Below are 16,955 nucleotides of genomic sequence, written 5' to 3' on the forward strand. Positions count from 1 at the left end.
TTACAATGTATTATTCTAATGGCACTTTGATAATTTCACTTTCCTTTTCAAAGGTTCCGAACGAAACAAAAACGATATCCGTGTAGCAGACTATGGCATAACGCATGAGCTTGTGACACAACAAATAGAAATTTACAATTTTAAGTGGAGAAGTCATCGCATTTACTTGGGTCACATATTTTAATATATAAATATTGTGTTTGAAATGATAAAATATTGTATTTGTACTATTATCCACTACGTTTAAGTTAAGTTATGAAAATAGAGTAGTATATCCAGGCTAGTGCCCGAGTTAACCAGCATTGATATGTTTTTACCTATCTGCTCCGTTAGATTCGAACTTTGAATGTGTCATTTTTCTTTCCAGTCTTCAAGAGATCAATAATCTACTACAAAATACACACTTCTTTAATATTCAACTTTCATGTCTGTATGTCGTTGTTATTATGATTTATCTTCAAAGCAGACAGATCTACATTATCAGTATAGCCTAACGGTCCATTTCTTATCATTCTTGTCGGACAGGAGTGTTCAATATTTATACACTTGTACAACATTTCATTCCATTTGCTTCTTTCTTTCGGGAAAAGTTACATTTGAAAAAATCAGCTGCTTAAAATACAATTCAAAAGAAAAAGCAAAACAAAATAGCAACTACGTGAATGACAATACCATTATTTTAGAAATTCAAATTGAATATCAGGTCATCAACGTCGTTAGATATTGCGCCATTTTCGCCTGGAAGATGTTCTTGATTTATTTTCAATATTTGATCGATTATACTGTCATCATCTGCTAAATCATTGTCATTGTTTTCAGATGTCTGTATTTGAGAAGTATATCCTGATGAATTAGAGGCATTTCTGTCTTCTTTCTTTGAAACAAAATACTTCTCGCTTATTACAGGTGACGGAGGTATGATATCCTGTAATGGTATGTTGTCGTGATATCGGTGAATAGTTGAGATATCACTTATTGGTAAGTTTTGATGGCTGGTGTCTGGTAACAACGGGGTATTTTCTGCTTGTTGGCAGCGATCATTTTTTAATTCATTATTCAAATGTCTTTGATTAGGATAATTGGAAAATCTAACAGGATGACGATCAGTGTCGTGACGCGAGCGATCATGAAAAGGACATATCGAATGTCCATGAATTGGACAATCTTCGTCAATTATTATCTCATCACAAGAATCACTTCCAGTATAAGTTTCCTCCACTATCTCAAGTTTTGGTTCTTGTACATATGTTTGTGGTTTACTGCGTAGCATTTCCTTTGTTCGCCGTAGAGTCGACTCTAAGTCAGATCTAATATCAATTAAGTTTGCTTTAAATGTTCTCTCTTTGTTCAAAATTTTGGCAAATTTACAGAAATCTTTACCGAGACAGACTCGTTTCAACTTTCTCAAAACAGACCACGGAACACGTCGCGCACCTTTAAGAAATGGGAAGTATATGATAAGGATTTTGTTTTCACCTCTTGTTACAAGTTGCTCGATGGTTTGTTTGTAGAAATTGTCATTTGAGATTCTGACTCGAAACGTTTTGTGCTCAACAGGTAGTAGACAAAAAACTTGCGATGTTGATGGTATGTGTTCTCCTGACGTTCTGTGGTGTATATTATCACTTTCTATTCCAAGTCTTGGTAGGATGTTTAAGTGAAGTAAATTGGCTAAGAGCAGGGATGATTCATCGTTATTTGACAAAATTGTATACCTTTCGGATGTTTCGCATGTAGACTGCTCACATTCACCTAAAACAAATTAAAACAGAAAAATTCAACAATTCACACTGTGATATAAGTTCGGTAATTTCACTGTCGGACTTTCTCCCGCCAAAATGTCACAACATGAATATCAATCCGCTGATCACCAAATATAAAATTTATATTAAAAAAAAGCAATAAATTATGGATAAAATCTTTATATGAAACATGGCAACTGATTGATTATCGTGAATGTCCAAAATGTAATAGCGCGTGTCATGAACGCATTCAGATTTAACTCAAGCGCGGAACTTCCGCGCATCCGTTAAATCTATGCGTTCTTCGACACTCGTGATCATATTTTCGTTATTCACTCTTTCCAATTAAGTATCCTATCAGTCTATCTAATCTGTAGGAATCTTTTTTGTTTTCCATTTTATAAAAAAAAAATGGGTCAAAGATAGATATTGCTGGGTTGCCGTAAAGTCGGTAAACAGGAAATAGAAGTGCAACAGACCTGAAATCACATTCCACGATATTGGATCCCCGGCCATACTGAATTAACGTAACAAATATCTAGTGGCTGTAACTAATAGTTTCTGAGAAAAATATTACGAAAACATTTTTCCCGCCCGCCGGACGCCGACCGACCGACAATCACCACTCTAAAAGCCGATTTGCATGAGTGCAACCCGCCCAAAATGCACGTCGTTACTGTTTTCAATGTCTGTTTTTTTATCGGTGTCTTGTTGGCTTCTACTGTTTCGCCGGATGATTTGCTTTGCTAAATATTGGTGTTTTTTTCAAATAAAGAGTATGATAATATCTTTTGTTCCGATAAGGATTGTCACGACTGATACGTTTTGTCCTTCAGAGTTCAATTACATATATATTTAAACACTCAGTAATAATGAGGTACTTACCACTTAAACGTTTGCCTTTTTTACATCTGAACCAAGCCAACAGTAACAATAAAAAAACAGCAATCGTGGCCCCAGATATCACAGCAAATATTACCGGTAGTTTAAAAGGATTAGATGTCTTGTCTCCAAACTCTATAAACAAGATTTACTTTAATGTTCATTTTAAATTTGATTGAACTGGTATTAGTACAGCAAGAACTGTTAGCAAACTAACAAAAGAATATCTTCGTTGCTGCTTGAGTCTTTACTATTTGAACCCTTAAATTAAGAAGCGTAACAATGATAATAACCTTTTTTAATAAGCATGTTAATACATAGTGTAGCCATGATCCATTGAATATTAGAATGTTAAAATAAACATTCAATATTCCTTATCTTATGATGACAAAGGAATTTCATTTTGTTCTAAAAGACAATAAAAATAGCATACCTATAATGATTTCTTGAAATGCTTTGTACTTTTTGCAGCTGTCACTTTTGTCACAATATTCGACCTGAATATGAAAATTGAAGATACTTAATAAGACTTAAACCAAATTTATTATCTGAGAAAAAAATTTAAAGTCATTTTTCGTTTTCGTTTCGCATTAATTAAACCCCCTTTTAAAATAACTGATGTCTAAGACTTCAAATAAAAAAACGTATGCTTGTTTAAGAAATCTAGAACTTTGCTCCATTGTTAATCCTTGTCATTTTAATTTTCTTAAACTCTATACTATATATGTATTACTTTGACGAAATGATATGTTATAATACCTCAATTCCGTAACGTCCAAAAGGAAGCTCTTTAAATATATAGTTCCATGATGATGTAAGCACCTGTCACAAAAAAATACAAATAAAACGTTTGGTATAAAACCAAAATTTCCAATAAAAAACGATAGAAAATGCTGCAAAAAACTTTTTTTCTACTCAAAGGCATTCACATTCTGATTTAAGATCAAACTAAAAATTCAAAATTCAAACTGTTCATTTGTTTTGCTATTTAGTTATCTATAATGTGGTCTTACAAAGGAGTTTTCTTTTGACATATCAACAGACGTTTGTCTTCTTTAACTTGCTTCCGTCTACGGATAGAAGTAATTCATATTTACCTTTACATCGGTTTGATATGATTAAAATCAGTATATAAGTGTTAAAATGAGTCTGGCCCCGTGCAGGTCCGGGTGTCAAAAGAATAGGCCTGCAACAGCGCTAAGCTTATCGTAAAAGGCGACTAAACAGTGCTCAGAAACCTAGCCGGGGGCTAGGCCGCTCTGCCCACACAGCAACTTGGTTGTGTGCCCCAGATGGTGGAATGGGGTACCCCTTGCAAGTTACAAGCAGGGGTTGTCAGGCTATAATGCGGAAAACCTGACCGCAAACCATAGTGGTGCACCGTGTTGGGAAAGATGCCACGTTCCTCGCACGTTAAAGAACCCTGCTGTGGTATTCAATAGGAGTAGGAACCTTTGCGCTCCGCCACAGGATGCTAAATTGTCGTCCCTTTTATCCTTGTGTCCCATCCAATTTTTCATTTCATCATCATCATCATGTTCATTTTATCATCCATTTCATGTACATCGCCTGGATATAGCTGAAATATTGCTGCTCGGGCGTTAAACTCCAACAATCATTCAATCAATCAATCAGTCAAATGAGTCTGATATTTAAATTTTGCGCTGTAAATAGTTTTCAGATGAATACTTAAAATACACACGTTTAGTTCATTGAATTACCTTTTTTCGGACAGTACCATCATTTTGTAATAAATAAACTGTATGTCTATTGAACCCTTCTAGTCTCTCGAACACAACATAGATATCTTTAGATGTTGGATAAATAGCTGTAGCGATGGTAGCATTCCAGTGTAAATATTTGTCATTATAGGCACGAGTTTGATCATGATTCCAAGTTTTGTATCGAACTGCAAAAATGCAATGTAAAAGTCCACATGAATTATATTGTTTAAACCTTGAATATTTTTAATGTAACACTGTACAGACTCCCGACTTGACTGTTATAACTAACCGTTTTTTTTATTACTAAGTCTTCAGCCTATATCAAATTCAATTGTAAGAGAACTAAACGAGGAAATGGCTACCTATTAGGTTTGTTTGACTTTGGCTTTTACTTTAGTATATCTTCAGTTTCAGATAAGAAATAGTAGGTTTATATACTTCCAGTATTCACTGTTGTGAATTTTAATCAATTTTAACAATATTTACCTGGTACTGTACTTATAGTATAGGTGATACTGCTTAAAACGCAAGTTGTTCTTTGACATCTGAAATAGTCTGGTAAACTTTCTAACACATTCATGGTAATAGATGTTAGTGTTATAGTGTATACCTTCCCGTTATGACCCTCACACTCATCCAGACCATAAAGACAGGGATATGACAGTCGTATCTGAAAAATTTAAATATTACAAAAGATACGTAAAAAGGTAAAAGAAACATTGAAAAGCATATTTTTATTGTTTATTTTTTTCATTTATGAAAAGGAAAATCATGTTATAATGTCGTTCTCTTCTTCTCGTATCCACTCAAAAGTCACTATAAACCACTCTAATTTGTTGAATTGTTCAGTAACCACCATATTCTGCATAGAGCTAGAAAACAATTCTGACTTTCTAAACTAGTCTACTCTTCAGAATTTTGCTTGAGTCTTAATTGTTTTATTTGGCATATTTTTTACACAAATCTTGCATTACATACATTACTGTTATTAGAATATAGTTCGTTAAAAACAAACTACGAGACAACTGCTCCCGTTTTTATGGCCAGGGTTTGGGAAAACCATGAAATAGGATCGAATGTTTTGTACACCAGCAGACGTGTAAATAAAGCGCTTCAAAAGAAAATGCACTGAGTAGATTTTCTTTGACAAAATATCATCGGACTGGGATCTTCACCTTACAATATTCTCTAGAGCAAACTTACATGTAATTAATTCATTTGATGTGTTATCTCATTTAATACATGTAGGGTTGACTTCTAAAATTCCGACTGTAAATATAGTGCTTCAAAGAACTTATATAAGAAAATGTAAATCCGTAGTGCAAATTTTCATTAAACTTATAGATTCAAATGACCTCCACTATGTTTCACTGTGAAAAAAATTGGATTTGAAGCTATTTTTATACGATTTATAAGGAAGTGGCAATGTTGCAGGTAGAAACGAAGGAAAAAGATTCCAGCATCACAAAAAAGCCATCGAACCTCGATAACTCATCTATATGGACCAAATAATTTATTGCCATCACTTGACGTCTGTCGTCGTTGTGAAATGAGAAAAATGAACAAGATGAGTGATTCAGGCTCCTATGAGCCTCTAGTTTTAGTTTGTTTTGGATGATCTGTCAATATGCCACATAAAAGTGTACAAAAGGATTAACAAAGAAAGTGCATATTTGGTGCCAATGGAAATGTATACACTGTCTCTGTATTTACAATAATTTTGAATAATTTTCATATTTATTACGAGACATTTTAACATAGAAAAATGGTAATGTTCCAAGAATCTTAAAGTCTAAATCTCTTGTAAAACCATTAGTGAAATCGGACCCACTGCCAGTGATTTGAAGTCGACCCACTTCGGACTAGGGCGGTTCATAGCTTCTCGGTAAAAATTGCTTCACAACTGAAATATTTAAACTATGTCATATTTTAAAGATTTACTTGCCCATCCACAGATTTATATTCGTCAGGTTTTTTTTTAATCATTTGTTACGTATTTTTTATTCTTATTTTAGAAGCAAATTATAGGTTTTACTCACCGGATGTTGAATTTCATATGTACTTGGAATGTAACTAGAAAAGTTAAACAGTCTATAAATACGGAGGTCTTGATCCTTCTGTATGGTGTAGTCTTTATCTGTTAGAAAGGCATCGGATGGCTTTTTAAAGGTAGGACTCCCAAATGTCAGTAGCACTGCTTTTAAACGGAGCGCTAAAAATCCAAATAAACAAATAATTACGTAGTAATTCTCTAAGAATTGCATTATATTTAAAAAAAAAAGAATGGTCATTTTATTTCTACCGCCTTTTGAAGTATAAAATCGCATACACAAACATATACCCGGTATAAGTAAGAATCAAACTGTAATGAACAAACTAAGCGGAAACGTGGTGTGAACGATTAATTTAAATAATTAGATCTTACAACTCAACAAAACAAACCCAAAGAACTAAATTTGAAAACATCCAACTCCAATACAAAATTATAACCCGTCCGTCATACCGTACTATTCAACTTACGACCATAATTGAATAATATGTCAAAAGTAACATTTAATGCAGGACTAAACTGTGTCTTCTTTTTATATTTCACTGGATGCATAGCGAGTTCTGATAATTGGAGAGGTTGATATTGTTTTGAAAAGGAAGAGTTTGCTACTGAAATGGTTGTTGCTCTGTCTAAACGATAGGTTTCTTTAAAACTCAACCATTCTGTAAGAAAGAAAAAATGATTTATGTAAAAATACGAATTTTAGTGAGTAAATCTTCATTTGTTACAGACCCTTTACAATATACGGTGCAGACCTGAGTTCAGATTACATCATTTCAAAATTAATAAAAATGTATTGCAAAAGATCTTCACCATTAAAAGATGTATATTTGACATTTTTTTTTTCAAGCATGTTGAAAGGATAAAAAAGAAACATATAACAATCATAATAATTAAAGCTGCATTAGCTGTCATTTTCGTAATTTTTTATTTTTGTTGAAATATACCTTAACTTTCAATTATTTCTATTATAGATAAATTCGTATGCACGTGACTTCTGGTGACCTTAATCCGTGCATGTACTGTAAGGGTCGCTTCTTTAATAACAAATCTGATTTCAAACCGAAAGTGGTTATTCAACGGCAAGGAAGACCGACGGACTCAGGCCGTAAAAGAAAAAAGTTCGAATGCAACGCAAGGATTCTTTTGAAATTTTGAAATATAAGTGTGGCTCAACTATGGTCACTATTTATTTGAAAACTAATCAAGAAGTAGATGAAATGGAATGAAAACAAGACACGTGCTTACCTGTGTATCCGTTATTGTTTTTTTTTACCAAAGGTTAAAGTATTTTTATACCAGGTGAATATCCTGTCGGAACTAGTGGTGAAAAAAATTAGATCAGAGCTTCGATCTTCTCTGATTAAAAAAAAACGTTGTTTTCACAATATTCTGTAGGTATTATAGACATTTATTGCTTCAGTTGCATATGTACAAACTAAATTATTTCATTGAATCAGCAAATTTCAGTAAAATAAAAAATGAACAAATTGGCAGCTAATGCAGCTTTAAAATGACATACCTGATTACATTGTTGTCTACATTGTATTTTACATATGTATTAAGTGAAAACATGAGTAAATTATAATTGTAGTAAATATATTTATGGTGTATCAACACCTGCCTCATCTTTACATGGACATGTATTTTAGCTGCGTATATTTTAGAAGTCATAAATGTTGCATCAAAATGTACCTTTTTTAAATCCGAGTTTGCATGGAAATCCGTCACCAAATTCTATTCTACTCTGGAAAAAAATGCAAGATTTAATTAATATCTTAACAGTAATTCTTTAGAAAAGAAATAATCGCGTTATGTACAGTAATTTCCATCACACTATTTCCACCAAGAAATGGCCGTTTGTCATTAAGTGCGCTAGCTAGCTGTGGATGTTGCAAATTGAAAACGTATGTACTGTAACGATTTCGATGATAGAAACACTAAAATTTTATAATTTTGAAATCAGCCTTTGAGTTATTTTTTATAATGTGTAAAATATGGTGAGTAGGTAAAGTGGTAAAACTATAACAATAGAAATCAAAATACAGCTAATATTAATTTATATTTCATTGGGTTTTTTTCTTCCTAAATGTAAAAAAAATACTCACAGCCATTTAAATGTAAAAAGATTAATACATTTTCTTATAGCATATTTTAGGAAGGGTCAGAATGTGTTTGTCAATTGTTTTCCCATTTTAATATGAAATTTGTGAAAATTAGAACTGCATCACAAACTAAACTATTGAAGGCGCATATGTTTTCTCTGCCGTTACATTACGAATAAGACTGTTAATTTGCCGAGTTAATACACTCACAAAGGATCAGAAAAATTTACATACACTAATTAAAAAAAGAAAGTGAAAGCTGCATTAGCTGTCATTTTCGTAAATTTTTGTATCTGTTCAAATATACCTTAACATTGAATTATTTCTACTAAATTGTAACTTTTCCTGTATAATTTCATTTGATATGCATAAAATGAATTAAATGCATGATATAGGTTTCTATATATTTATTGACTTGCAAGACAAAATTCGACCTAAATAAATTCGTATGCATGCGACTTCTGGTGACCTTAATCCGCACATGTGCTGTAAGGGTGGCTTCTTTAGTAACAAATCTGATTGCAAAGCGAAAGTGGTTATTCAACGGCAATGAAGACCGACGGACTCAGGCCGTGAAAGAAAAAAAGTTCGAATATAACGCAAGGATCCTACTGAAATTTACCTATTGTGATATAATGTGGCTCAAATATTGTCATTATTTATTCGAAAACTAATCAAGAAATAGATGAAATGAAATGAAAACAAGACACTCAACTGTGTATCCGTTATTGTTATTTTTTACTAAGATTAAAGTATTTTTAACCCAGGTATATGTCTTGTCGGCAATCTTCGGAAGTAATGGCGAAAAATAATTAGACCAGAGCTATCTGATTAAAAAAACTGTTTTCACAACATTCTGTGGGTATTATCAACATTTATTGCTTCAATTGCATTACTACAAACTTATTTCATTGAATCAGCAAAATTAAGTAGAATCAAAACTGAACAAATTTCGCAGCTAATGCAGCTTTTAAGTTAAAAAGAAGATACACAAAACTAGTAATTAATTCGCAAAAAAGTTGAATAAACCTTAATTATTACACATATCAATAATCATATGATTATTTTTTGGCGTGAACTCACAGCTTCTTTGTGCTACACACACTATAAAGAAAACAATTCATCTAAGCCTTTAAACCTTTTATAATAATAATAATAATAATAATAATTAACAGAGATTATTACTAACTTTCCTGTCTTAAAAACTCATGATCCCAACCCCCACACCCCCCAAAAAAACCAACTTATCTTTATCACTACATTGTACTAAGTATAGGTTCAACTTTTTTCGATCATTAGTTGTATCAACGTGTGGCAATCATCTTTTCTCCTGACCCGGTGCCCATATATATATATATATATGTGTGTGTGTGTGTGTGTCTCAGAATGTAACGACTCTTCGCTACACTGCTCCATCGGATCAAATTGATACAGGGAAGATAACGTAAACTTATAGAAGGGTCTAAAATAATTCCCAACTATGTTAGAACTGTCAAATTTTTGGTCGTTCCCTTCGCGGGACTCGAACTCGTACCGCTGTGACATCTATGGCAACACTGCCTGCACAAAGTCCAGACCACTCGGCCAGATAGGCTATATAAAATATAGCTTTCGCTGTCCGAGTCATTCCTCCTCGTAGGATTAATCTAAGGCTGTAACTTAGTACACGATGTATGGTAGTACGGGACAGTTCATCTAGGTGTTACTATGTAGGATACTACAAGGAGGAATGACCCGGCCGGTGAAAGCTATATTTTATATAGCCTAGCTGGTCGAGTGGTCTAGGGCGCTGGACTTTGTGCTGGCGGTGTAGCCATAGATGACACAGCGGTACGAGTGCAAGTCCCGCGGAGGGAATGACCAAATATTTGCATCGCAAATTTGACAGTTCTAACATCGTTGGAAATTTTTCAGACCCTTCTATATATATATATATATATATATATATATAGTATCCTTAACCCTTAAATTAATTCAAATTATTACATGTCAAATTTCTGCCACAGAGCTTTTATTTTGTTTACTTTCAAACCCTATCAAAATAAAAGGGACCTATAAATTTTTGCTACACAACCTAATTCATTGTGTGATAGTTTTGATCAACATGTTATGTCGCATTCAAAACTATCCCGAGAGAGAAATCATATCTTAACTCGGTCGATGACCCTACCCTATTATTCAATTTGTATACAGAAGATATTTTACGAATATCTCAACAAACAAAAAATTATTGGTAAATATAATTTTTTGCAGTGTCAACAACATCACACATTAAGTCATCTTTTTTTCTCAAATTGGTCGTATTTGGTTTTGATTTATTGTATTGTATTCCTTTAGTTTCAAACTTCGTTTTGATTGTTTGCTCTATTTTGTTTTTTTTAATCATTTGATCAAAATTACGGCAAAATACGAAATTTCTTAATTCTTATTCCTAGATCAAACAGATTGAGGAACTCTTCCTCATGAGTGCGAGCAATCTTTTCATATTTGATCAAGGAAGACCTGTTGTGATTTTTATGAATCGGACCTCCATACCAGGTATTTAAAAAATGGGGGCATTCAGTACAATGGTACTTGTAACATATGTTAATGCAGAGACATACTTATCATCCACCATAACTTCCGTATGCGTATGTCCCTTTTATTTGTGTAAGAGAACTGATCTAAAACATAAACGTTTCAGTTGAAAAAAAAAAAAACAAAACAAAACGAAAATTAAGCTCTTAGAAGGAATAGTATGATGTTTATGACAGTACACTCATTGAACGGTGAAAAGGGTTATGGAGAAGCAATTTCATTGAATAATTAAATTAACAAAATCTAGAAAAACATTTCAGAAACAAACAAAAATGAATTTCTAGTAAAACGAGCATTAAAACATATTCAAACCAAATTTACTCATTTCAGTGAGATTTTAAGCAATTAAATTACCAAATTCATAATAATAAAAACTTGCAACAATGTACTATTTTCGATTACTACCTTCGCATAGGAGCATGGCCCGATATCATTGCTTTGTGCTTTTGTTCATAATATGCAGCAATTTATTCTCAAAATTTAACACTTATATTAAAAAGAAACATGTTTCGCGTTAAAATTCTTACAGGACTAAACCACGCATTATATTAGAAGAAGGAGTAATCAAGGGAACCAAGGTTATAGCGGTTATCAAAAGAATGCAATCCAGGGACAAAGACCAGACATGGAAAACAGACATACAAAACAGAGAACATAAAGTAACTAAAATCATACATACAAAGTAACAGCAAATGAGAAACTCAGACTCCACTACAAACTGGAAGCATGGACCAGGTGCAAGAAATATCAATCTAGTACAATAAGATATTTTTTGCTCGAAGTATTAATTAATTTTTTTTTGTTAAACTCATTATGCAGTGAATATTTTCATAAATATTACAACAATGATTCAGCGATTTATTTATTACAGTGTTACAACAACTAATTAAATTGCTTTATGAATGAGAAAACAGTTTCCCTTTTTTCAACAGCAACTGGAGTGAAAATTTCATTTGAAAATCTACAATGTTAATCAATATCTGAATAATATTGTTTTCGATCTATGTTCTAGTAATACGTTTTTTGTTTGGTTTTACATTTCGTTGCTAAAATTCGAAATATTTTCTTATGAAAAAATCTTAGTCTCCCTCCATAATAATGATTGGTGCCTTAAGGTCGTATTTTCCAAAAAAAAAAAAAAAAAAACTGAGGTGAAACCACCGTGACCTTCATTCAAGACAATTGTGTTGCTTAGGGTTTTCCTGTGTAAACATGGAATTATTTTATCAACTGTAGCGTGCCATCAGCAGAGGAGATTGATATCTAGTTAAAATATTTGTATTTATCAAATTAAATATTCCCACCTTTATAGATATTATATCATTGTGAAAGGATAAGAAAACTTTGTGTTGAGAGAACCTTATTTTAACACGCAAACCGTCACCATAAATTATATAACGCTGGTGCAAACACGGATTTTGTTGTTTTCTTGTGACTCTGATATTTAAGAATAATATACAAGTGAACAATGACCACATTAAATAGGTAAAAGTAACTAAATTCAAATAAAATACAAATAAACACGTAAAAACACAGAAAATGAATCCAAATTTTCGGCCTTATAGAGAGCCGAAAATTTGGAATTCATTTTCTGTGTGACGTCAGGCGCAAAAAGTGCTTTAATCGGAAAGACAGAAACACTGTTAGCCTAGATTATGCAGACAGGATGATCTTTTAAGTATAAATTTTGAAATACAAGTGAAAACCGTGCTATGACAACTAAGTCATGCGAGTTTTGACATTCATACCAAAGAGATGGGCAGTCCCAAGAAAACTGATGATCCACTGTCCATGTTTCTTATCTGAACAAGCCAGTAATACAGTTACTTTCGTGTCATTAACAGCACTGTGGTTTGTCACATAGCTTCTTGGTGATTTGGTACAAATCTACCATTCTTTGCTCGCTTGCTTTGTTAAAGGTATCACTCACTTTAGCCCAATGTTGGTTTATCTTGCTCTCCTCTTCCATATTGCTGCTTTGAATGTCTAGGAATTCGTTTCCCGGCTCTAACTTGAAATGTTCGCTCGACTTGTCATCGAATTTCCCTATATCATACCTTTTTATAGTGGACCTAGGTGGTACTTTCATCAGCTTCAACTTTATGTTGGCAGTAACTTGGTGATGGTCACTTTCTCCATCAGCTCTTCGTCTTACTCTCTTATCCTGAAATAGTCCCTTCCATTCACCATTGATAGCAATGTGATCAATTTGATTTCTATCCCTCTTCCATGTGAAACATATGTAAGCTTGTGGATGTCTTTGTGTGGGAAGTGTTCCACCAATAACAAGCTGATCATTTTCACAAGAATCTTCATTCTCATTCGTTTTAGCGTACCCATGCTTACCAATTACTTTTTCGTATCCTGTGTTGTGGTGTCCCACTTTTGCATTAAAGTCGCCCATAATGATAGTCACATCCTGCTTTAGAACTTTTCTAGTTCAGCTTGAAATGCCTAATAGAAACAGTCTTTAACATCACCTTTTGTGTCATTTGTCGGAGACCTGAATTGTGGACTGGCTGGAGTTTTGCTCTTATTATCTTTTCATTCACTTGGTGGTATTCTAACAATGATTTAGCAGCAGATTTTAGGTTTAATAGTTGCTACTCCTTCATGATGTTTTCCATTTTTTTCTCCCAATGAATTTGATCGTTTCACCTGTACTTGTTGTATTCTTTCCAAAATCTATCCAACCACACTCACTGAATCCTAATATTTGTATATTTTTCTCTTTCATTTCTCTTCAAACGTGAGCCTGCTTTCTTGTCTCATACATGGTATGTACATCCCAGAAGCCGACTCTTAATTTGGTTATCTTACTTAGTACAATGTATATTCTAATTGCTGACTTCCTGTTGAATTTTGCTATCAATTTCCATACACGCAGTGTTCTGTTGGTATCCCAAGGTCTAGAATGGTTGCATGGCACAGCATATGAAGCCACTCTCTCCAGGTTTTACGTTAGATTTTTCTTCTCCTAGATGAGTTACGTTCCAAAGTTTACGACCATCATCTGGCCGGTTTTTCAATCCATAGCTGGAGCAAGGCGGGTGAGTATTAGAGCATGTCCACGCGCCGGTGGGCCTCCACACTGCTTCTATAAGGTCCCTGCTTCTCCCGGATCCCCTGCAATTCAACCGGAGATGATGGATTTCAGTTAACGTGCATTGCCACGAGGACGCATTTAAGGAATCTTGGTAGTGTAGAGGCTTTTCACTGGCAGAGTAAGATTATACACTCGATTTTCCCTTTCACCTACAGGTAGGCTAACCAGTAGTTCCATAATTTTGATCTCCGCTACACTAGATGCATTTTACTACCCTGTGGTGCAACACCACAAACACATCGTCAGTAAGTGCTCGGGTAAACAGTCAGAGGAGAAGAAAATCTTGAACAATTTTGACGAGATCTCATCTTATATTTAGAAGTACCAAACACTATGATTTTAGTATTTTGAAAGCATAAAGAAACGATACTTCAATTTTCCTCTGGCCCACTACCTTCTCATTTTCTAATTTGATATTGATATTTGGATATGATTTCAAATGTCCAAATGAAAGTATAGAGATAAACTCACTCTAAAAATTTATTTGTCCTCCCATTTCCATACTCCCGTCTTTGACGTCCATCAGTGCGTCCACAAGTCATATGATAATTAAAAAACATTACGATGGATTTTTATGTTTTTCGCAATTTCTGTCATCATTAGGGTTAAGCAGCTTCTTTTCGTTTTGATCTTTCAGTTATAGAAATTAAACGTCAAAAATGAAGACGAGCGTATCCTATGCTACTTATACCGTAGTTGCTTATTACACATTTTTAAGGATGGTTTTTTTTTTCAATCAGCAATCAGAAAAAAATGACAAAAATTCAAATTGAGATCATTTCTTTATATTTGTGAAAAATGCAACAAAATGTTAAGCAATAAATGTCATAATGATTACACAAATGTAAGAGGAAACTGTATGTGAAATGTCGAGCAAAAGGGCATGGTTAGACTATAAATCGAGATACTGGACTCGTCATGATTATCTTTCAGACTTAAAAAATACCAGATGTGTGCATACACAGTATTTACCCGAACATGCATGTAAATTTGCGGCAATATAATAATTGTTCAGGGAAACTATGATAATTTTCCCGCTATTTTTCTTTTTTCCAGATTAATTTTTATGTTGACTAGCGATTTTTTATGTTGTTATTGTTTTGTTTCGAAAACAACTATCTATTTATTCAGGCTGGTTGATAGTCTTAATCATACTTCAAAAGTAATGACTATAAACATACCGGAAAGTTTATAGCCGGAAAACTGGAAATATAATGCACCAACAGGAAATTTTATTGCCAAAACAAATGACAAAGTTATGTTATTACTGTCACACGGAAATTATTGTTACTTCACTTTATAAGGAAATACATTGAATTCAAAACCCAAGTCACCGACAAAACTGTTTACCTTTATATTGCGGCCAACAGCTGAAAGCTAAAAGAAATTTAATCAAGGAAACTAAAACTGCTTCCGACTAACTATATATTTTCTAAACCAAAAATTTATTGCATTGAAAGCTCTTCTGCTACTTTAAGCATTTTAGTGCTTACTTGTGATTCAATAAAACAAAAATACGCTCTTTTTTGTTAATTGCTTGATTCACATATCATAAATTGTTATTGCATGCAAAAGACCCCCAGTGCATCCAAAACAAAATCTGGTACAAGGCCTGGACACACGTTACCCATCAAAACAAAACTCCAACCGTTTCTGTTAATTTTGGCCTTGTACATATGATTCTTGGTTTGTATCAACAACTCTTAAATAAAACTTCACAGCATTTGAGCATTGATGTGACCGATTCCGTAAGTAGCGAAAGGTTTTTTTGTGACTTGTATTAATAATGTTATTAATACATGGCGCTGTTTTAAATGGTATTCAAATATTGGTTTCTCAGACTGTGTGTAACGTTAATTTGTGTTTTTCAGTATAAGTTTAATATTTTAGTGACATGGTGGATACTGAACACAGTCTCGAATATGCAAAATCGCGGAGATACAATGCACATGCTCGGAAGCAAACACACCAACACAAATTCAAGTGGCATTAACATTTATTGAAACGATGCTCCTAAAAAATCCAGCCAGACCAGAATTGGCACGGTATTTTTGTTTTCTTTCTCATTGTTAATTTTCACGTAAACTTTAAATGTCTTACATTGTACTTGCATTCATCCAATAGTGCTAAATCATTGAAAGTGTCTTAATCGTTATATAAATAAGACTGAATATTTGTAGAAAGAAAAGTAAACAACCGGCGTCATGGTGAAAAATACAACATACCACATAAAAGTCAGTCATATAAATTAAAATACGATATATTTAAGCCTATATAATACTCCTATTAAATATATAAAGCATTTAATGTTCGAATATGATAAAAGAAATATGATCTTACCGGTTTCGAACAAGATTCATTACACACAGGGTATCCATATGTTGAATAGACAGGACATCTTGCCGCTAAGGCCGCTGGAGCAGCCAAATTCAGCTGAAGCAGTAGGGTCAGCACACAAATGAGAGGCGCTTCTCCCTTCGACATGATAGGTCTTCACATGGTAAAGTTAATATACTAAATATCCTGAACAAGGAAGTAGTCTAACCGAGTTACCTGTATTTTTGACGCAGAGATAATGTGAGCCCCCATGCAAAATAATATTGGACACGAACTTTAAAACTAGTTCATTGTTTTTTTAGATATTGATCTGGAGTGGTTTGGAATATCGCATGACAATGACGTATTATAGAGTTATTAGACTAGTTCATTTTTAACTAATTTTATAAACTGATGTAATTATATTACTGATATTGTAAGGCATCATTGTTA

At 33.4% G+C, this 16,955-nt stretch overlaps 2 protein-coding genes across 3 annotated transcripts in view; one reads left to right on the forward strand and one right to left on the reverse strand.

Annotated features, from left to right (window-relative positions):
* Positions 1 to 390: 390 nt before the first annotated feature.
* LOC148627256 (uncharacterized) lies at positions 391 to 16,785 on the reverse strand. 2 transcript variants are annotated; one of them, XM_088570480.1, is made up of 11 exons: positions 16,527 to 16,785; positions 15,537 to 15,563; positions 8,094 to 8,145; positions 6,869 to 7,060; positions 6,388 to 6,560; positions 4,835 to 5,018; positions 4,346 to 4,533; positions 3,384 to 3,446; positions 3,058 to 3,121; positions 2,628 to 2,759; positions 391 to 1,752 (listed from the first exon to the last, which is right to left on the reverse strand). In XM_088570480.1, exons 1-11 carry the CDS (start codon positions 16,668 to 16,670, stop codon positions 680 to 682), a joined length of 2,292 nt encoding a protein of 763 aa, XP_088426606.1. In that variant the 5' UTR covers positions 16,671 to 16,785; the 3' UTR covers positions 391 to 679. The 2 variants fall into 2 exon arrangements, with proteins under 2 accessions (XP_088426606.1, XP_088426615.1); XM_088570489.1 differs by lacking the exon at positions 15,537 to 15,563 and having other exon boundaries at positions 16,527 to 16,783.
* The window catches only part of LOC148627257 (rho guanine nucleotide exchange factor 3-like), a 31,652-nt gene continuing 30,878 nt past the window's right edge, over positions 16,182 to 16,955 (forward strand). The window contains exon 1 of the mRNA XM_088570511.1: positions 16,182 to 16,231. Coding sequence (XP_088426637.1) covers positions 16,194 to 16,231 — 38 coding nt within the window. The 5' untranslated portion in view covers positions 16,182 to 16,193. The remainder of the gene's footprint in view (positions 16,232 to 16,955) is intronic.

The sequence above is a fragment of the Perna viridis genome, chromosome 1 (genome assembly GCF_037379345.1).
Source record: "Perna viridis isolate PV_CMFRI_1.1 ecotype Kerala chromosome 1, ASM3737934v1, whole genome shotgun sequence".
In the NCBI taxonomy this organism is placed as follows: domain Eukaryota; kingdom Metazoa; phylum Mollusca; class Bivalvia; order Mytilida; family Mytilidae; genus Perna; species Perna viridis.